This window comes from Nerophis lumbriciformis, linkage group LG04 (genome assembly GCF_033978685.3).
Source record: "Nerophis lumbriciformis linkage group LG04, RoL_Nlum_v2.1, whole genome shotgun sequence".
Classification (NCBI taxonomy): Eukaryota; Metazoa; Chordata; class Actinopteri; order Syngnathiformes; family Syngnathidae; genus Nerophis; species Nerophis lumbriciformis.
Genome location: NC_084551.2, coordinates 7381937 through 7404550, shown reverse-complemented (window position 1 = coordinate 7404550; position 22614 = coordinate 7381937). Strand labels below are relative to the sequence as shown.

Genomic DNA, 22614 nt, shown 5'->3' with positions numbered 1-22614 from the left:
CTTTATTTTAACAAAAAATACATTAAACATGTGTTTCGTATTGCAAGTTTGTCCTTAAATAAAATAGTGAAAATACTAGACAACTTGTCTTTTAATAGTAAGTAAACAAACAAAGGCTCCAAATTTAGTCTGCTGACATATGCAGTAACATATTGTGTCATTTATTATTCAATTAATTTGTCAAAATGATTAAAGACAAGTGGTAGAAAATGAATTATTAATCTACTTGTTCATTTACTGTTAATATCTGCTTACATTCTCTTTTAACATGTTCTATTTACACTTCTGTTAAAATCTAATAGTATCTGTTTGGATACTTTACATTAGTTTTGGATGATACCACAAGTTTAGGTATCAATCCGACACCAAGTCGTTACAGGATCATACATTGGTCATATTCAAAGTCCTCATGTGTCCAGGGACATATTTCCTGAGTTTATAAACATAATATACATTAAAAAAAAAAGGAAGAAGATGTTGTGATGCCAAAAAATATCGATGTAATAATAGTACCGTATTTTTCGGACTATAAGTCGCAGTTTTATTCATAGTTTGGCCGGGGGTTCGACTTATACTCAAGAGCGACTTATGTGTGAAATTATTAACACATTATCGTAAAATATCAAATAATATTATTTAGCTCATTCACGTAAGAGACTAGACGTATAAGATTTCATGGGATTTAGCGATTAGGAGTGACAGATTGTTTGGTAAACGTATAGCATGTTCCATATGTTATAGTTATTTGAATGACTCTTACCATAATATGTTACGTTAACATACCAGTTGGTTATTTATGCCTCATATAACGTACACTTATTCAGCCTGTTGTTCACTATTCTTTATTTATTTTAAATTGCCTTTCAAATGTCTAATCTTGGTGTTGGCTTTTATCAAATAAATTTCCCCCAAAAATGCGACTTATACTCCAGTGCGACTTATATATGTTTTTTTTCCTTCTTTATTATGCATTTTCGGCCGGTGCGACTTATACTCCGGAGCAACTTATACTCCGAAAAATACGATAGTATCGACTACATGCGGTCCTGTACTTGGTATCATTACAGTGGATGTTAGGTGTAGATCCACCAATGGCGTTTGTTTACATTTTGTCGCCGGTGAGCTACGGTGTGTAGTGATACTTGTGAGAAACTTACGGGGTGAACTGGTACTTTTCAGAGGCGGTATAGTACCGAACATGATTCATTAGTATCGCGGTACTATACTAATACCGGTATACTGTACAACCCTACTACACTATATTTCGTGAGTAATCAGACCTCTCCAGATTTATTTTCAAAAAACCAATTAGCCCAGGGGTCGGCAACCCGCGGCTCTAGAGCCGCATGCGGCTCTTTAGCGCCGCCCTAGTGGCTCTCTGGAGCTTTTTAAAAAATGTATGAAAAATGGAAAAAGATGAGGGGGAAAAAAAATCTATTTTTTGTTTTAATATGGTTTCTGTAGGAGGACAAACATGACACAAGCCTCCCTAATTGTTACAAAGCACACTGTTTATACTAAACATGCTTCACTGATTTAGAGTATTTGGCGAGCGCCGTTTTGTCCTACTAATTTTGGCGGTCCTTGAACTCACCGTAGTTTGTTTACATGTAAAACTTTCTCCGACTTTCTAGGACGTGTTTTATGCCATTTCTTTTTCTGTCTCATTTTGTCCACCAAACTTTTAACATTGTGCATGAAAGGTGAGTTTTGTTGATGTTATTGACTTGTGTGGAGTGCTAATCAGACATATTTGGTCACTGCATGACTGCAAGCTAATCGATACTAACATGCTATTTAGGCTAGCTATATGTACATATTGCATCCATCCATCCATCCATTTTCTACCGCTTATTCCCTTTGGGGTCGCGGGGGGCGCTGGAGCCTATCTCAGCTACAATCGGGCGGAAGGCGGGGTACACCCTGGACAAGTCGCCACCTCATCGCAGGGCCAACACAGATAGACAGACAACATTCACACTCACATCCACACACTAGGGCCAATTTAGTGTTGCCAATCAACCTATCCCCAGGTGCATGTCTTTGGAGGTGGGAGGAAGCCGGAGTACCCGGAGGGAACCCACGCAGTCACGGGGAGAACATGCAAACTCCACACAGAAAGATCCCGAGCCCGGGATTGAACCCAAGACTACTCAGGACCTTCGTATTGTGAGGCAGATGCACTAACCCCTCTTCCACCGTGAAGCCTACATATTGCATCATTATGCCTACCGTATTTTCCGCACTATAAGGCGCACCTAAAAACCACAATTTTTCTCAAAAGCTGACAGTGCGCCTTATAACCCGGTGCGCTTTATTACGATTCATTTTCATAAAGTTTCGGTCTCGCAACTTCGGTAAACAGCCGCCATCTTTTTTCCCGGTAGAACAGGAAGCGCTTCTTCTTCTACGCAAGCAACCGCCAAGGAAAGCACCCGCCCCCATAGAACAGGAAGCGCTTCTTCTTCTACGCAAGCAACCGCCAAGGAAAGCACCCGCCCCCATAGAACAGGAAGCGCTTCTTACCACCCGCCCCCGGAAGAAGAAGAAAAAACGCGCGGATATCACCGTACGTTTCATTTCCTGTTTACATCTGTAAAGACCACAAAATGGCTCCTACTACGCGACAAGGATCCGGTTCATAAAAAGACGCAATCTCTCCATCCGCACACGGATTACTACCGTATTTCACAGCAACTGAACCGCACTGTGGAACGGGAGCACGTACGGTGAATATTCGCACCACAGGGAATGAGAAGTCATCCTTCACTGTGGTTCTAGCTTGCCATGCTAACTTCCACCCATGGTGATATTCAAAAGGAAGACTTTGCCAAAAGAGACCTTTCCAGCCGGCGTCATCATAAAAGCTAACTCGAAGGGATGGATGGATGAAGAAAAGATGAGCGAGTGGTTAAGGGAAGTTTACGCGAAGAGGCCGGGTGGCTTTTTTCACACAGCTCCGAAGGCGAACACACCTTCACTAAGACGGGCAGACAGCGCCGGACGACATACGCCAACATCTGCCAGTGGATCGTAAATGCCTGGGCAGATATTTCGGTCACAACTGTGGTCCGAGCTTTCCGGAAGGCAGGATTCACAGAACTGCTGCACAACAACAGCGACACTGACTCCGATGACTTCGACGAGACGGAGCCGGCCATTTTTGGATCCCACGTTTGCGCAACTTTTCAATTCGGACACCGAAGACGAAGAATTCGAAGGATTTACGAATGAAGAATAACTTCAGAAGGTGAGCGCTATGTTTATTTTGTGTGTTGTGACATTAACGTTCGAGCAACATTATGTTGCTATTTATTGCTCTACACCATTTTGAATTTTACTATGTTTGTGATTGCACATTTGCGTACATTTTGGGACAGAGTTGTTAGAACGCTGGTTTTCAATATATTATTAAAGTTTGACTGAACTATCTGACTGTTTTTTTGACATTCACTTTAGCGCAGCGTTTTTTTGACATTCACTTTAGCGCAGCATAGGCGCGGCTTATAGTCCGGGGCGGCTTATTGGTGGACAAAATTATGAAATATGTAATTCATAGAAGGTGCGGCTAATAATCCGGTGCGCCTTATAGTGCGGAAAATACGGTAATTTGTAGCTATACTTGAGGTCATTTAGTTTCTTTTAAGTCCTCTTAATTCAATTTATATCTCATGACACACTATCTGTATGTAATATGGCTTTTAATTTTTTGCGGCTCCAGACAGATTTGTTTTTGTATTTTTGTTCCAATATGGCTCTTTAAACATTTTGGGTTGCCGACCCCTGAACTAGCCACTGTCATGTCTGTGTGATCATGTTTTGTTTTAGTAATGTTCGGTTTAAATTTTGGACTTTTTGTGCACTTTTGTTTTGTTTTGTCGCCATAGCAACCATTAGTTTCACCTGTCACGTCACGCACCTGTTCCACGTTTGGACTCATTGTGCACTCTTGTCACCATAGCAACCATTAGTTTTCACCTGTCACGTCACGCACCTGTTTCACGTTTTGAGTCACGCACCTGCTTTCACTAATCATGTCCATAGTATTTAAGTTCATTCATTTTCTGTTGTTCGTCCTGACGACATCCCCGCATTTATGCTCCTGCACTCTCTCCACACCCTGATGACCCTTGCTACTCTTTTTTTCATGCCGGTTCCATGCCAAGTAAGTTTTTGTTTGTTAAGCCACAGTTAGTGTTTTGTTTAATTGTTCATAGTTTCTGCCAATGTGCAAGTTTTGTGTTTAAAGTCTAGTTTTGTACCTCCGCCCCTGTGCGCGCTTTTCGTTTATTCCTTTTTTGATAGTTTAAATAAATCATGTACCCACCTTCAAGCCTTGACCAGTCCAGTTCATTTGCACCACGGGAGAACAAACCAAGCCATAGTCCAAGTCTTGACAGCCACAAATATAGCAACTTTTTCTGGTCCTCATGGACACTTCTGGAGACTGACATGAAAGCATGTATAGCTCCTCTCAAAGAAAAACAAAAAGGCATCAAAAATCTTGTTTGTGGCATAAAAAAATTACAAAACAAAGTGTTGTTTTGCTTTTCATGCAGTTTTCTCACTTTGAGCGTGCACATTAGAAGGTGACATCATGTTGCAGCCCACCGGCATGCACACATGAGCACTTCTGTGGGAAACACAGTAATTACTCAGATAGTCAATGTACTACAACATGTTTTGATTTGTTTGGTCTTAATGGACGGTTCGACTAAGACAAGGCTGTTCGTACTCTATCATTGGCAAGAGACAAAACGTGTATTTTGAATGAAATGTTGGCAAAGCAGCCTCAGGTATTGTTACTCTATTATTTTTAGGATGTGGACAAATTGGCCAAAGAGATATTTGACATTTAAAAAAGGTACCCTGGCAGCGTTTCGAGACGAGGAAAAAGCCTAAGAGACTAATAACATCGAACGATACAAGAATAATTTAACATATCGTGGTAACGAAGCATGCTTTATCTTACTTCCCTTCTTAAATGCCTGCAGCAAACGTGGCCTGAGCAAAATGCACATGAGATAGATAGATAAAGCAAACCGTGGAGATGGAAAGCGGAGACATAATGTTGAATCAGAGAGAAGCAAATAAGGGAGGGTTAGAAAAGGAAAGGACTGCAGACCGAAAGGAACACGCGAAAGAAGGAGAGAGGTGTTTATTATTCTGGGGACGTCGGAGTCTAGCTACAGACAGACTGGCTAGGCCATTTAGAAGCTACTAAGGGTTTCACAGCACATAATTAGCGAGGGGCCCATGGATTTCTCACAAAATAATAAATTGCAGGAGAGGGGTCAACAGAGGGGGAAAGACTTTGCCTTCCCCTTCATCTCTGACCCCTAGGGCAGTGTTTTTCAACCACTGTGGGAGATGATCTAATTTCACCTATTTGGGTTAAAATTATTTTTTGCAAACCAGTAATTATAGTCTGCAAATGATGTGTTGTTGTTGAACGCCGGTGCTGTCTAAAGCTCGGCAGAGTAACCGTGTAATACTCTTCCATATCAGTAGGTGGCAGCCGGTAGCTAATTGCTTTGTAGATGTCGGAAACAGCGGGAGGCAGCGTGCAGGTTAAAAAGGTGTCTAATGCTTAAACCAAAAATAAACAAAAGGTGAGTGCCCCTAAGAAAAGGCATTGAAGCTTAGGGAAGGCTATGCACAACAAAACTAAAACTGAACTGGCTACAAAGTCAACACAAACAGAATGCTGGACGACAGCAAAGACTTACTGTGGAGCAAAGACGGCGTGCACAATGTACATCCGAACATGACATGACAATCAACCATGTCCCCACAAAGAACGATAAAAACAACTGAAATATTCTTGATTGCTAAAACAAAGTAGAGGCGGGAAATATCGCTCAAAGGAAGACATGAAACTGATACAGGAAAATACCATAAAAAGAGAAAAAGACACCAAAATAGGAGCGCAAGACAAGAACTAAAGCACTACACACAGGAAAACAGCAAAAAATTCAAAATAAGTCAAGGTGTGATGTGACAGTACACCTACTTCGAGACAAGAGCTATATTGATGCATGGTTGGTTATGGTTTGCTTTGGGTACTTAGAAAAGCGCTATATAAATCCCAGGTATTATTATTATTATTATTATGGTTTAAAGTCATATCCATTTACGTGCCTCCACTTTGACAGCCTGTTCTCCCCGTCAGCCATGCTGTCGTTTTTAGTGGTACCATATGGAGTCTACTGACAGATTCAAGTTAGAACTAGGGATGTCCGATAATGGCTTTTTGCCGATATCTGATATTGTCCAACTCTTTAATTACCGATACCGATATCAACCGATACCGATATATACAGTCGTGGAATTAACACATTATTATGCCTAATTTGGACAACCAGGTATGGTGAAGATAAGGTCAGTTTAAAAAAAAAATAAAATAAAATAAAATAAGATAAATAAATTAAAAACATTTTCTTGAATAAAAAAGAAAGTAAAACAATATAAAAACAGTTACATAGAAACTAGTAATTAATGAAAATTAGTAAAATAAACTGTTAAAGGTTAGTACTATTAGTGGACCAGCAGCACGCACAATCATGTGTGCTTACGGACTGTATCCCTTGCAGACTGTAATGATATATATTGATATATAATGTAGGAACCAGAATATTAATAACAGAAAGAAACAACCCTTTTGTGTGAATAAATGGGGGAGGGAGGTTTTTTGGGGTTGGTGCACTAATTGTAAGTGTATCGTGTTTTTTTATGTTGATTTAATAAAAAAAAATTAAAATAAAAAATAAAAACGATACCGATAATTTCCGATATTACATTTTAACGCATTTATCGTCTCTAAAATGAACTGATTATTAATATAAACCATGGCATATACTTTGCATACTTAAGTCTCAATTAAACTGTAGACCAGTGTCTTTCAACCTTTTCTGAGCCGAGGCACATTTTTTTCCATTGAAAAAATTCTGAGGCACGCCACCAGCATAATTTCATTAAAAAATTAAACTCAGCAGCCGATATTGACAATAAAAAGTCGTTCTCGCAATTGTTTGATATTAATTCAAACCATAACCAATCATGCATCACTATAGCTCTTGTCTCAAAGTAGGTGTACTGTCACGTCCTGTCACATCACACCGTGACTTATTGAGTTTTTTGGTGTTTTCCTGTGTGTAGTGTTTTAATTCTTGTCTGCGCTCCTATTTTGTTGTTGATTGTCATGTTATTTACGGATGTACTTTGTGGACGCCGTCTGCTCCACACGCTGTAAGTCTTTGCTGTCGTCCAGCATTCTGTTTTTGTTTACTTTGCAGCCAGTTCAGTTTTAGTTTTGCACAGCCTTCCCTAAGCTTCAATGCCTTTTCTTAGCGGCACTCGCCTTTTGTTTATTTTTGGTTCAAGCATTAATACCTTTTTACCTGCAAACCATTGTCGCTGTTCCCGACATCTACAAAGCAATTAGCTACCTGCTGCTACCTACTGATATGGAAGAGTATTACACGGTTACTCTGCCGAGCTCTAGACAGCACAGACACTCAACAACTGCACATTTACGGATTATAATTACTGGTTTGCCAAAAAATGTTTGTAACCCAATTAGGTGAAATGACACAATCTCCCACGGCACACCAGACAGTATCTCACAGTACACTAGTGTGCCGCGGCACAGTGGTTGAAAGACACTGCTGTAGACAACACTCACTGGAGCATGTGCAGGTTAGTTATAGTAGCCGATTTGTTTAATAATCAGATGGTTTTTTTTACTAAATAAACAGCTATTGTTCCGACTATAATGATATTAGAGTTTTAATAAAACATCCCACACACTTAGAGAGAATCACAAAACTGGAAGGGTAAGGGACAACGAAATAAAATATTTCAAAATTGCATAAATGTGCATAAACATGGAAGAATTCATCACAGGTGATGTTCACCTGTATCCAAGGCGGGCCGTCACAAAAAAATAAATGCATGGAAAACACTTTCTTCAACACAGGCAGGTTGTCAATAGTGTTACACTGTACATCATATATATTTAAGCTTTGCGTGTAATAAAAAACATGCAAAAGCTTGTGCGCAGAGTATCGTGTCTCTTGTACAAGCAAAATAGAGAGTGCAATTCATCGAGCGTGTCTGTCTTCATGAAAATGCAGAAAAAATGCTGATTACAACGCCCACAATACTGGGAGGAGCCGACGTAAATATAATCATTTAGCACTTGCAATGTGATTTATCAAGGCTTTAACTGTGAACTGTGTGTCTATACTTAGCAGGTCTGGAATGTTCCTGCAAACTGGCACCGTTACGCACAAATGGCTGTGAGAAAGAAGGCGATCATGCTGCAACGACAGACGATGGACAGAGAATCTTCCGTTCGTGTGCATGTCAACATTTATTTGAACTATCAGAAATAAAAATATTAAACATATTAGTCCAGCACTATCAATTTATATTTTTATAGCAGCTGAATGACTTAAGGGGTTCATTAAAACATAATACAATAATTAGTTGGGTGTCTTTTTTTTTTTTTTTTTAATGGTGTTTGTTTTGTCATATAGGACAGTGTTTTTCAACCTTTTTTGAGCCAAGGCACAATTTTTGCGTTGACAAAAATCCGGAGGTACACCACCAGCAGAAATCATTAAAAAAGGAAACTCAGTTGACAGTAAAAAGTCGTAAATTGTTGGATATGACTTTAAACTATAACCAAGCATGCATCAATATAGCTATTGTCTCAAAGTAGGTGTACTGTCACCACCTGTCACATCACCCCCTGACTTATTTGGACTTTTTTGCTGTTTTCCTGTGTGTAGTGTTTTAGTTCTTGTCTTGCGCTCCTATTTTGGTGGCTTTTTCTCTTTTTTTTTGTATTTTACTGTAGTAGTTTCATGTCTTCCTTTGAGCAATATTCCCCGCATCTACTTTGTTTTAACAATCAACAATATTTCAGTTGTTTTCACCCTTCTTCGTGGGGACATTGTAGATTGTCATGTCATGTTCGGGGGACGCAGTAAGTCTTTGCTGTCGTCCAGCATTCTGTTTTTGTTTACTTTGTAGCCAGTTCAGTTGAAGTTTCGTTCTGCCTAACCTTCAATGCCTTTTCTAAGAGGCACTCAACTTTTGTTTAATTTTGGTTTAAGCATTAGACACCTTTTTACCTGCACGCAGCCTCCCGCTGTTTGCAACATCTACTAAAGCAATTAGCTACCGGCTGCCACCTACTGGTATGGAAGAGTATTACACGGTTACTCTGCCGAGCTCAACAACAACACATCATTTGCAGACTATAATTACTGGTTTGCAAAAAAATATTTTTAACCCAAATAGGTGAAATTACATAATCTCCCACGGCACACCAGACTGTATCTCATGGCACACTAGTGTGCCGCGGCACAGTGGTTGAAAAACACTGATATAGGAGATATAAAAAACCAGTGAAGTTGGCACGTTGTGTAAATCGTAAATAAAAACAGAATATGATGATTTGCAAATCCTTTTTAACTTATATTCAATTGAATACACTGCAAAGACACGATACTTAACGTTCGAACTGAAAAACGTTATTTTTTGCAAATATTAGCTCATTTAGAATTTGATGCCTGCAACGTGTTTCAAAAAAGCTGGCACAAGTGGCAAAAAAGACTGAGAAGGTTGAGGAATGCTCATCAAACACTTATTTGGAACATCCCACAGGTGAACAGGCTCATTGGGAACAGGTGGGTGCCATGATTGGGTATAAAAGCATGCTCAGTCATTCACAAACAAGGATGGGGCGAGGGTCACCACGTTGTCAACAAATGCGTGGACAAATTGTCCAACAGTTTAAGAACAACATTTCCCCAAACATAACCGCGATGTGGCCCTCAGTGAAAACGACTTTGACACCTCTGAATTAATGCATAATGAGCCAAAATCATGACCCGCACTTGTATGGTTCAAGCTCACAATTCATGTTTATACTGTCTTTATCAGCCAGTGTGTACATCTTGTACACACCAGGGTATGTACAAAACCCAAAACCAGAGAAGTTGGCACGTTCTGTAATTCGTAAATAAAAACCGAATACAATGATTTGCAAATCCTTTTCAACGTGTATTCTATTGAATAGACTGCAAAGACAAGATACTTAACTTTTGAAATGAGAAACTTATTTTTTTTTTTTTTGCAAATAATCATTAACTTAGAATTTAACGGCAGCAACACATTGCAAAAAAGTTGGCACAGGGGCATTTTTACCACTGTGTTACATGGCCTTTCCTCCCATTCTTGCTTGATGTACAGCTTAAGTTGTTCAACAGTCCGGGGGTCCACGTTGTGGTATTTTAGGCTTCATATTGCGCCACACATTTTCAATGGGAGACAGGTCTGGACTACAGGCAGGCCAGTCTAGTACCCGCACTCTTTTACTATGAAGCCACGCTGTTGTAACACGTGGTTTGGCATTGTCTTGCTGAAATAAGCAGGGGCGTCCATGATAACGTTGATTGGATGGCAACATATGTTGCTCCAAAACCTGTATGTACCTTTCAGCATTAATGGTGCCTTCACAGATGTGTAAGTTACCCATGTCTTGGGCACTAATACACCCCCATAACATCACAGATGCTGGCTTTTCAACTCTGCGCCTATAACAATCCGGATGGTTCTTTTCCTCTTTGGTCAGGACACGACGTCCACAGTTTCCAAAAACAATTTGAAATGTGGACTCGTCAGACCACAGAACACTTTTCGTCAGTCCATTTTAGATGAGCTCGGGCCCAGCGAAGCCGACGCCGTTTCTGGGTGTTGTTGATAAATGGCTTTCGCTTTGCATAGTAGAGTTTTAATTTGCACTTACAGATGTAGAGACAAACTGTAGTTACTGACAGTGGTTTTCTGAAGTGTTCCTGAGCCCATGTGGTGATATCCTTTCTACATTGATGTCGCTTTATGATGCAGTACCGCCTGAGGGATCGAAGGTCCGTAATAACATCGCTTACGTGCAGTGATTTCTCCAGATTCTCTGAAACTTTTGATGATATTAAGGACCATAGATGGTAAAATCCCTAATGTTGTTCTTAAACTGTTGGACAATTTGCTCACGCATTTGTTGACAAAGTGGTGACCCTCGCCCCATCCTTGTTTGTGAATGACTTAGCATTTCATGGAAGCTGCTTTTATACCCAATCATGGCACCCACCTGTTCCCAATAAGCCTGTTCACCTGTGGGATGTTCCAAATAAGCCTTTGATGAGCATTCCTCAACTTCTTCAGTCTTTTTTGCCACTTGTGCCAGCTTTTTTGAAACATGTTACAGGCATCAAATTCCAATTGAGTTATTATGTGCAAATTTTCCAGTTCCAACGTTAAGTATCTATTCAATTGAGTATAGGTTGAAAAATATTTGCAAATCATTGTATTTTTGTTTTTATTTACGATTTACACAACGTGCCAACTTCACTGGTTTCGGAGGGTTTGTAAACACCGGCCTGACACAAGCCTTCCACTTGTGCTGTAAAGACAGCTAAACAGCAACCCTCCGCCTTCAAACTTGTCTTCATGAGAGCCCATTTCGTTGCCAGGGTAACCAGTGGACAAAATGCTTTTAAAGCAATTTCCAGCCTAATAATAACTAATGGCAATGAATGAAGACCCTCCACAAAAAGACACTGCGCTTTCTCTCAAGATAAGTGTGGAAGGGGGTGGGGGTGGGCGGGCACGTCCTGACTTGTACATTGCTATGTTTTCCATCATGACAAATATTTGTGCTTGGCTGCAGCATCTTTGTGTTGCCTTAACGAGCATTTTTCAACCTTTTTTGAACCAAAGCACATTTTTTACGTTGAAAAAATCCAGAGGCACACCACCAGCAGAAATCATTGACAAACTAAACTCAGTTGACAGTAAAAAGTCGTTGTCGCAATTGTTGGATATGACTTTAAACCATAACCAAGCATGCATCAATATAGCTCTTGTCTCAAAGTAGGTGTACTGTCACGACCTGTCACATCACGCCCTGACTTATTTTGAGTTTTTCTCTGTTTTCCTGTGTGTAGTGTTTTAGTTCTTGTCTTGCGCTCCTATTTTGGTGGCGTTTTGTCTTTTTTTGGTATTTTCCTGTCGCAATTTCATGTCTTCCTTTGAGCGATATTTCCCGCATCTACTTTGTTTTATCCAATAAGAATATTTCAGTTGTTTTTATCCTTCTTTGTGGGGACATGGTTGATTGTCATGTCATGTTCGGATTACATTGTGCACGCCGTCTTTGCTCCACAGTAAGTCTTTGCTGTCGTCCAGCATTCTGTTTGTGTTGACTTTGTAGCCAGTTCAGTTTTAGTTTATCATACAAAGTGTCAGCATTTCTTGACATCTTCGAGTTAAGATCATTGTTAAACCTGTCCAACGCTACATTATTATGTGACTGGGCCGGTGCGCTGTTTATATGGAGGAAAAGCGGACGCCTGGACAGAATGCGGCTGTTAAGGGGTTAAGGTTTCAGGTGAGAGAGGACGTTAAAGGCAGTGTCTTTAAGGCACGTCCCCAATATTGTTGTCCGGGTGGAAATCGGGAGAAATTCGGGAGAATGGCTGCCCAGGGAGATTTTCGGTAGGGGCACTGAAATTCGGGAGTCTCCCAGGAAAATCTCTGCTCCACAGTAAGTCTTTGCTGTCGTCCAGCATTCTGTTTTTGTTTTACTTTGTAGCCAGTTCAGTCTTAGTTTTGTTCTGCATAGCCTCCCCTCAGCTTCAATGCCTTTTCTTAGGGGCACTCACCCTTTGTTTATTTTTGGTTTAAGCATTAGACACCTTTTTCCCTGCACGCTGCCTCCCGCTGTTTCCGACATCTACTAAAGCAATTAGCTACCGGCTGCCACCTACTGATATGGAAGAGTATTACACGGTTACTCTGCCGAGCTCTAGACAGCACCGACACTCAACAACACCACATCATTTGCAGACTATAATTACTAGTTTGCAAAAAAATATTTTTTACCCAAATAGGTGAAATTAGATAATCACCCACGGCAGTGGTCCCCAACCTTTTTTGCACCACGGACCGGTTTAATGTAGACATTATTTTCAGACACCGGCTTTCCACTTGTGTCAGATAAATACAGCAAAAATAAGGGCATGAAAATTACAACTCACTGTAACGCTGAATTAATGGGACTTTTTTCTTTGCAATGAGATGCAGATGGAAATCAGCCTTTGGCTACAATCTGTCACATTTTGCCAACCTTGAGACCTCCGATTTCGGGAGATGGGGGGTGGGGGCGTGGTCGGGGGTGGGGCGGGGCGTGGTTGGGGGCGTGGTTAAGAGGGGAGGAGTATATTGACAGCTAGAAATCACCAAGTCAAGTATTTCATACATATGTATACATATTGTTGCGTTTTGGACCAGTTGTTCCTCCCAGGGAATTCAAGTCACAAGTCGCTCCCAAGCTCTTTACGACACTTAAATTCTGAGTTGAAAAACCACCAGAGACAGAATAGGTATTTTGTAATATATTTGCAAAGCTTTGCATATATACATTGACAGAGACAGCATAGAACATTCGGATCGCCCAGCTAAGATGATCTGTCCTCCCGACCAAAACCCTCTACCCTCTTAAATCTCTCTAGTCAAAACACACGCACATTATCTCTCTAGTCAAAACACATTCCAAAGCTTCAAGGTTAACACACCCAGTTTAGAGAAACAGAAAGAGAACAAATGGAAAAACACGAGCTGTTTTCAAATATGACTATGAAATAAAAGAAGTAACACTTAAATTCGGATATATGTAAATATCTGCCTCCGACAATTTATATACATATATATATATATATATATATATATATATAGATATCTACATCCTGAAAATATGCAAACAAAACTTTGTTTGGATAATTGATACTTCAAACTTGCATAAACAAATATTAAGGAACATAACAAAAACTTGGCTTCTGAGAGTTTCAAAATGTAATGAATAAAATGCTAAAGTTGTTGATAAACAAGCAATTATTTTAATAATTAAATATGGTCATTTTAAATGAATTATTATGATAATTTAAAATCAATTATTTCAAATATGTTTATTTTAATGTATAATTCTATGGCTGGATGTAATAAAGAGTCAGGAAAAAATACAAATAAAAATACAATTAATTTTGATGTTTTTTAGCAAAATATAGTAAACATGTATTTAGTTTTGTTTGTTTTTAATTAATAAATATATTTATTTTTAGGTAAGATAAACATAATAATACAATGTATCTCTAGTCTGGATGATTTAGTTCTTGTCACCCTGTTGCCCTCCCGTCACTCAGGTCCACATGGAGCTGGAGGGGGCGTGGCTTCCAGCTCCGGCTGAAAATCGGGAGATTTTCGGGAGAATATTTGTCCCGGGAGGTTTTCGGGAGAGGCGCTGAATTTCGGGAGTCTCCCGGAAAATTCGGGAGGGTTGGCAAGTATGATATTTTATATGTTCATTAATGTGCGTTGTACCATGTCACAAAGTTATAAAAAAATATAACAAATGGAAAATTCCTATGAGGAGTTTTATTGTACATCTTAAACAAGCTTGTTGGTGTGTCTCGTGGGACAGGCAAAAGTTAAGTCGGAGAAAACGCAGTCCTTTATAAATTAGTTAATGTTTCTCTGCGGCCCGTCACGGACCGGTACCGGTCCCCGGACCGGTGGTTGTGGACCACTGACCCACGGCACACCAGACTGCAACGTTCCCTCTAAGGTGCGCACTGCTCACGCGTCCTCTGCGCACAGCAAATCTATGCCGCGCAAAAAATCAAATCCCACTCTAAACAAAATAAAAACAAATTGTTTGTTTTGTATGATTTTGCAATGCAACTGTGAGTAACAGGTGACGAAAGGCGGCCACAACAGTTAAAACAATGTTTGTCAACACTTAAATTATTGTAACGTCTGTGGAGACACTTAAAGGGGAACATTATCACCAGACCTATGTAAGCGTCAATATATACCTTGATGTTGCAGAAAAAAAGACCATACATTTTTTTAACCGATTTCCGAACTCTAAATGGGTGAATTTTGGCGAATTAAACGCCTTTCTATTATTCGCTCTCGGAGCGATGACGTCAACGTGTGTTGTCGGAGGGTGTAACAACACGAACAGGGACGGATTCAAGTTGCACCAGTGGCCCAAAGATGCAAGAAATTGGACGTTTGTTCCGCACACTTTACCGACAAAAGCTATGCTACGACAGAGATGGCAAGAATGTGTGGATATCCTGCAACACTCAAAGCAGATGCATTTCCAACTGGACTGGACGGATCAGCTTTCAGGAAAAGAGAGCGGATGAGGGTATGTCTACAGAATATATTAATTGATGAAAACTGGGCTGTCTGCACTCTCAAAGTGCATGTTGTTGCCAAATGTATTTCATATGCTGTAAACCTAGTTCATAGTTGTTAGTTTCCTTTAATGCCAAACAAACACATACCAATCGTTGGTTAGAAGGCGATCGCCAAATTCGTCCTCGCTTTCTCCCGCGTCGCTTTCGTCGGTTTTGCTTGCATACGCTTCAAACCGATATGGCTCAATAGCTTCAGTTTCTTCTTCAATTTCGTTTTCGCTACCTGCCTCCACACTACAACCATCCGTTTCAATACATGCGTAATCTGTTGAATCGCTTAAGCCGCTGAAATCCGAGTCTGAATCCGAGCTAATGTCGCTATAGCTTGCTGTTCCATCCGCCATGTTTGTTTGTATTGGCATCACTGTGTGACGTCACAGGAAAATGGACGGGTGTATATAACGATGGTTAAAATCAGGCACTTTGAAGCTTTTTTTAGGGATATTGCGTGATGGGTAAAATTTTGAAAAAAACTTCGAAAAATAAAATAAGCCACTGGGAACTGATTTTTAATGGTTGTAACCCTTCTGAAATTGTGATAATGTTCCCCTTTAAAGGGGGACAGGAATTCCATCGGTCCCTTTATTTAGCGAAATTGTTTGTCGGCCATAACCACACCAAAACAATGTGTAAAATACTTTTATCTAGCAAAACTGGTCGTTGTCTACTGTACAAACCAAGCCAAAAGCAACTCTTTGTCATCTTTTATATCAACAGCAGCCGCTTGCTCTCTCCCTCTCTCACCTGCACCAACACATACACTATTGCAGGGGTCGGGAACCTTTTTGGCTGAGAGAGCCATGAAAGCCAAATATTTTAAAATGTATTTCCGTGAGAGCCATATAATATTTTTTAACACTGAATACAACTAAATGCATGCATTTTTAGAGTATAATAAGTCTCTCATTATTTTTAATAACATTGTTATTTTGAAGCTAACCAATAATAAATCAAATACTTCTTACCATTAATGCGACTTCTTGAACAGGTGCGGTAGAAAACGGATGGATGGATTAAAATGCATGAGAATGTTTTATATTTTGAACGTTATTTTTAACACTGTGATTACCAGCGGAATTATTCAGTACTTATCCTGTTAAGCAATGTCAGCTAAGATGTATCTGAGAGCCAGATGCAGTCATCAAAAGAGCCACATCTGGCTCTAGAGCCAAAGGTTCCCTACCCCTGCACTATGGCAATTAGCCACTGGTGCGTTTAAGGCCACACAAAAAGTTGGACAACTCCAACACTCCACGTAAAGTGTAAATTTCAGGTGGTTTTACTATGACTCCTCAATCAGTGTGCTTATTCTACTGTCATTTGTTAAGAATGTTGTTTTTTTTATATTAATCATGAAATTATGTTACAGGACTACATAATTGCTAATAAAAATATTTATTTTACGGACAGAAAGTTAAACATTTCATCTCATGCAACATGTGAATGTTTTAAGGCAGGGGTAGGGAGCCTATGGCTCTAGAGCCAGATGTGGCTCTTTTGATGACTGCATCTGGCTCTCAGATCAATCTTAGCTGACATTGCTTAACACGATAAGTAATGAATAATTCCGCTGGTAATCACAGTGTTAAAAATAACGTTCAAAATATAAAACATTCTCATGTATTTTAATCCATCCATCCTTCATCATTTTTTACCGCACCTGTCAGAATAATTGTATCGAAGTTATCCCAAAACTTTGTGTTGCCATGAGTTCCCGTCGTGAAGACGAAAGCTGTCTTTAAACCTACCAAGAAGAAGACTTGTAAAACTCCACTGTGTAGGATGGGGAGCAACATGAAGGTGTTCTGTTTCTTTGATGTATTGTAATCAACAGAAAGATATTGTTTTGACCCGAGATCTACAAAGCGAAGAGGAAGCAGGACCTGACTCCCCTCTAGGGACCTCTTCTTTGAACTGTTTTACGACCTTTTCTGTGAACTGTTTACGACCTTTTCTTTGAACTGTTCTGCAACCAAAGGCGATGACTGTTTACGACCCCCGTCCCTTAGAAACAGCTGTTGCCATGTAATCAGGGAAAGTCCAAATAAAATAGGAGGCGTACAATCTTTCGTCAGGGGCGTGGGACGACACTGTGCAAGAGTACAGTGTCTACGCGTCTCTCCTAAATTGAGCCAAATTTAATTATGTCTCTGTTTAATTCCTTGCTTCTTGTCTTGTTTAATAGATGTCATCAGAGCTTGAACCTGACAGCACCTGTTCAAGAAGTCGCATTAATGGGAAGAAGTATTTTATTAGCTCGGTTGGTAGAGTGGCCGTGCCAGCAACTTGAGGGTTGCAGGTTCGATCCCCGCTTCCGCCATCCTAGTCACTGCTGTTGTGTCCTTGGGCAAGACACTTTACCCACCTGCTCCCAGTGCCACCCACACTGGTTTAAATGTAACTTAGATATTGGGTTTCACTATGTAAAGCGCTTTGAGTCACTAGAGAAAAGCGCTATATAAATATAATTCACTTCACGTCACTATTGGTTAGCTTCAGAATAACAATGTTAATAAAAAGAATAAGAGACTTGTTATACTCTAAAAATGTTGGTCTTACTTAGAAATGCACGCATTTAGTTGTATTCAGTGTAAAAAAAATATTATATGGCTCTTACGGAAATACATTTTAAAAATATTTGGCTTTCATGGCTCTCTCAGCCAAAAAGGTTCCCGACCCCTGTTTTAAGGGGAACTGAATGTGGTACACAATCTTTCCAAAGCAGGACCCCCACCCAGGCATAAAATACTATAGTGCATAGCTGATAAGAGGAAAAAAACAATATCTAAGTGGGCCAAATCACATATATTAGAAAATAATCTCTTGAAATTGACTAGTCACTTGATTATAATAATAAGTGTCATCTCCGGGTTGGGGAGGAGACCCTGCCCCAAGTGGAGGAGTTCAAGTACCTAGGAGTCTTGTTCACGAGTGAGGGAAAAGTGGATCGTGAGATCGACAGGCGGATCGGTGCGGCGTCTTCAGTAATGCGGACGCTGTATCGATCCGTTGTGGTGAAGAAGGAGCTGAGCCGGAAGGCAAAGCTCTCAATTTACCGGTCGATCTCCGTTCCCATCCTCACCTATGGTCATGAGCTTTGGGTTATGACCAAAAGAACAAGATCACGAGTACAAGCGGCCGAAATGAGTTTCCTCCGCCGGGTGGCGGGTCTCTCCCTTAGAGATAGGGTGAGAAGCTCTGCCATCAGGGGGGAGCTCAAAGTAAAGCCACTGCTCCTCCACATGGAGAGGAGCCAGATGAGGTGGTTCGGGCTAGGGATGTCCCGATCCAGATTTTTGCACTTCCGATCCGATACCGATATTGTTTTTGCATTTCCGATCCGATACCGATACTGACCGATACCGATACTGACCGATAATGGCCTATCCAAGCATGTATTAAAGTTTAAAGTTATTTAGCCTACTTAGTTGTCAGAATCATGTTGAAAAGGGTTTTAGTACTCTTGATAACAACTAGCCAGCTGAATTAGGGGAGTTTGAATAATACACAATGGTTGGTAACAAGAAACTGACCTGTTTATTCAAGGATAAACACAAAATAGACAAAATTATACATGACAAACAGAAATGGCATCATTGAACTAGGGCTGGGCGATATGGCCTTTTTTTAATATTGCGATATTTTAAGGCCATATTGCGATACACGATATATATCTCGATATTTTGCCTTAGCCTTGAATGAACACTTGATGCATATAATCACAGCAGTATGATGATTCTATGTGTTTTGATTGATTGATTGAGACTTTTATTAGTAGGTTGCACAGTGAAGTACATATTCCGTACAATTGACCACTAAATGGTAACACCCCGATAAGTTTTTCAACTTGTTTAAGTCGGGGTCCACTTAAATTGATTCATGATACAGATATATACTATCAGATATATACTATCATCATACTACAGTCATCACACAAGAAAATCACATTGAATTATTTACATTATTTATAATCCAGGGTGTGGAGGGGGGGCGCCTGATGTAAGTGTCAAAAAGACAGCCAAAAGAGTTTGATATGAGAATAAATCTAAAGTTAAAATATAGGGTAGAAATGCACCTATTTGCAGGAAATTTAGTCTTGATTTTCAAAATGTTCTTTCAAGGCTTGCATGTCTACATTAAAACATTCTTCTTCATACTGCATTAATATGTGCTACTTTTAAACTTTCATGCAGAGAAGGAAATCACAACTAAAAAAATCACTAATTTTTTCATACGGTGTTGATGTTGACATTTTTGCCTCTGCATTTTGATGGAGTGGACGTGTGGCACCGAATGGAGATAAGCGTCTCGACAGACGTCACAATATTTGAACAATGATGACGAAAACTGTTGTCTCTGTCGTGTCCGTGTGTCGAAAATTGTCATGCGCTTATTTTTTTATTTGATTTTGTGCGTGGCATAGATTTGCCGTGCGCAGAGGACGCTTGAGCAGGCGCGCACCTTAGCGGCTGCGCTAGCATCACAGCTAACGTTAGCCATGCCGCTACCTCGCTCTCTGCTGGGAGAGGACGTATACGTATGTGACGTATGACGTGACAGTATGTGACGTATGACGTGACAGTATGTGATGTATGACGTGACAGTATGTGACGTGTGTAAGAAGGTGCGCTTGCTGTCTGTGAGAGGGAGACACAGGAAAGAGTGAGAAGAGCCTGTCGTGTAATGCCAGCAGCTAAAAGCAACTGCGTGAGAATTGTGGATGTGTTGAAGGTGTGCTGGAAAATGCGGAACGGAAATTACGGAGCAGCAGAAAAGTGGAATGTATTATTTAAATCGGTGCGTTGGAAAACACAGACCGGAGTTTTTTTTTAAACTGGATCTGGATCGGCATTTTCCCATGCCTTGCCGATACGCAATTTTTGGCAAATATCGGCAGCCGATCCGATCCAAATATCGAATCGGGACATCCCTAGTATGTGACGTGTGTAAGAAGGTGCGCTTGCTGTCTGTGAGAGGGAGACACAGGAAAGAGTGAGAAGAGCCTGTCGTGTAATGCCAGCAGCTAAAAGCAACTGCGTGAGAATTGTGGATGTGTTGAAGGTGTGCTGGAAAATGCGGAACGGAAATTACGGAGCAGCAGAAAAGTGGAATGTATTATTTAAATCGGTGCGTTGGAAAACACAGACCGGAGTTTTTTTTTAAACTGGATCTGGATCGGCATTTTCCCATGCCTTGCCGATACGCAATTTTTGGCAAATATCGGCAGCCGATCCGATCCAAATATCGAATCGGGACATCCCTAGTATGTGACGTGTGTAAGAAGGTGCGCTTGCTGTCTGTGAGAGGGAGACACAGGAAAGAGTGAGAAGAGCCTGTCGTGTAATGCCAGCAGCTAAAAGCAACTGCGTGAGAATTGTGGATGTGTTGAAGGTGTGCTGGAAAATGCGGAACGGAAATTATGGAGCAGCAGAAAAGTGGAATGTATTATTTAAATCGGTGCGTTGGAAAACACAGACCGGAGTTTTTTTTTAAACTGGATCTGGATCGGCATTTTCCCATGCCTTGCCGATACGCAATTTTTGGCAAATATCGGCAGCCGATCCGATCCAAATATCGAATCGGGACATCCCTAGTTCGGGCATCTGGTCAGGATGCCACCCGAACGCCTCCCTCGGGAGGTGTTTAGGGCACGTCCAACTGGTAGGAGGCCACGGGGAAGACCCAGGACACGTTGGGAAGATTATGTCTCCCGGCTGGCCTGGGAATACCTCGGGATCCCCCGGGAGGAGCTGGACAAAGTGGCTGGGGAGAGGAAAGTCTGGGCTTCCCTGCTTAGGCTGCTGCCCCCGCGACCCGACCTCGGATAAGCGGAAGAAGATGGATGGATGGATGGAAATTGTTATGTCAGGTTTGAGACAAATGTGCTGCTGGTATGGCCACAGTGTGCACGTCTGTATTCCACTGAATGCTCAGGCAAATGAAAAATTAGAGGGAACATTGCCAGACTGTATCTAATGGCACAGTACTAGTGGGCTGCGGCACAATGGTTGAAAAACACTGGCCTTAACCCGTACATAAAAAAACAACAAATATGTATAAAATATACTACTATAGTGGATTTGTGTTTCCAAACAGGTACTAATATAAAATACAAAACAGGTGATGCCTAATTGTCCTGTAACACCCCCAAACAAGCATCCATGTCCTTCTACGTGTAAGGTAATTCATATAAATATGCTTGTTATGATTGCGCAGTATGGTTGTGGCATGTCGGCACCGACAAGGATGGGGAGAAGTGGGGGGGTCTGTGGGGGATGCAATAACAATGACGCCCAGGGTTTAAAAAAAAAAAAAAAAAAAAAAAAAGAGCTGCTGCATGGACATTAAACCACAGTACAATTACACTGTTTTGTGTCGACGTTCACACTTACCATGTCGGGATTAAGCCGTGCTAAAATGGCGAAGGTGGACAGTCTGTCACATATGCATTTGCTTCTGAACGAGTCGACGAGCACGGCTTTGCAGACCCGAGCAGACCAGGATCCCAGCAGAGAGGAGCTACGAACAAGACACACAATGCGGTAAACGTGGAGCGTGTGGAGGGAAAAAAAAAAAGGCAGGAGAAAGCAGTTAGAACACCCCCCAACACACACATACAGCTGTGTAGCGGCCACGGCTAACACGTCCACCTTAACGCGGCTATTAGCACGCCGAGGAGCTGCGGAGGACTTGAAGGCGGCGATGTGGAGGCTGCGAGGCGGCGTGCTGCACGGCTCCCTGCGTGGACACTTTTTCACTCAAAGGTTGCCTTTTTTTTAAATAACAAAATTATATTTATTTTGACAAACAAGACGAACACTAATAGTACTATCTATAAATCTTAGATTTTTTTATTATTATTTATTTTGACGAACAAGAAGAACACAAATAGAACTATCACTAAATCTTTGATTTTTTTCTTTTTTCTTTTGACGACCAAGACGAACACAAATAGCACTATCACTAAATCTTAGGTTGTTTTTTTTTAATTATTTATTTTGACGAACAAGACGAACACAAATAGCACTATCTATAAATCTTACTTTTTTTTGATGAACAAGATGAACACAAATAGCACTATCACTAAATCTTATATATTTTTTTAAATTATTTATTTTGACAAACAAGACGAACTTAAATAGTACTATCACTAAATCTTAATTTTTTTTTAAATTAATTATTGTGACGAACAAGACGAACACAAATAGCACTACCTATAAATCTTATATATTTTTTTAAATTATTTATTTTGACAAACAAGACAAACTTAAATAGTACT

General features: G+C 40.5%; 1 protein-coding gene across 6 annotated transcripts in view; it reads right to left on the bottom strand.

Annotated features, from left to right (window-relative positions):
* adgrb1a (adhesion G protein-coupled receptor B1a) overlaps positions 1-22614 on the bottom strand; it is a 432260-nt gene that overhangs the window by 123314 nt on the left and 286332 nt on the right. For all 6 annotated transcript variants that reach the window (XM_061948457.2, XM_061948450.2, XM_061948442.2 and 3 more), the window contains one exon: positions 21728-21854. In XM_061948457.2, the coding sequence (XP_061804441.2) occupies positions 21728-21854 (127 nt within the window). The remainder of the gene's footprint in view (positions 1-21727; positions 21855-22614) is intronic.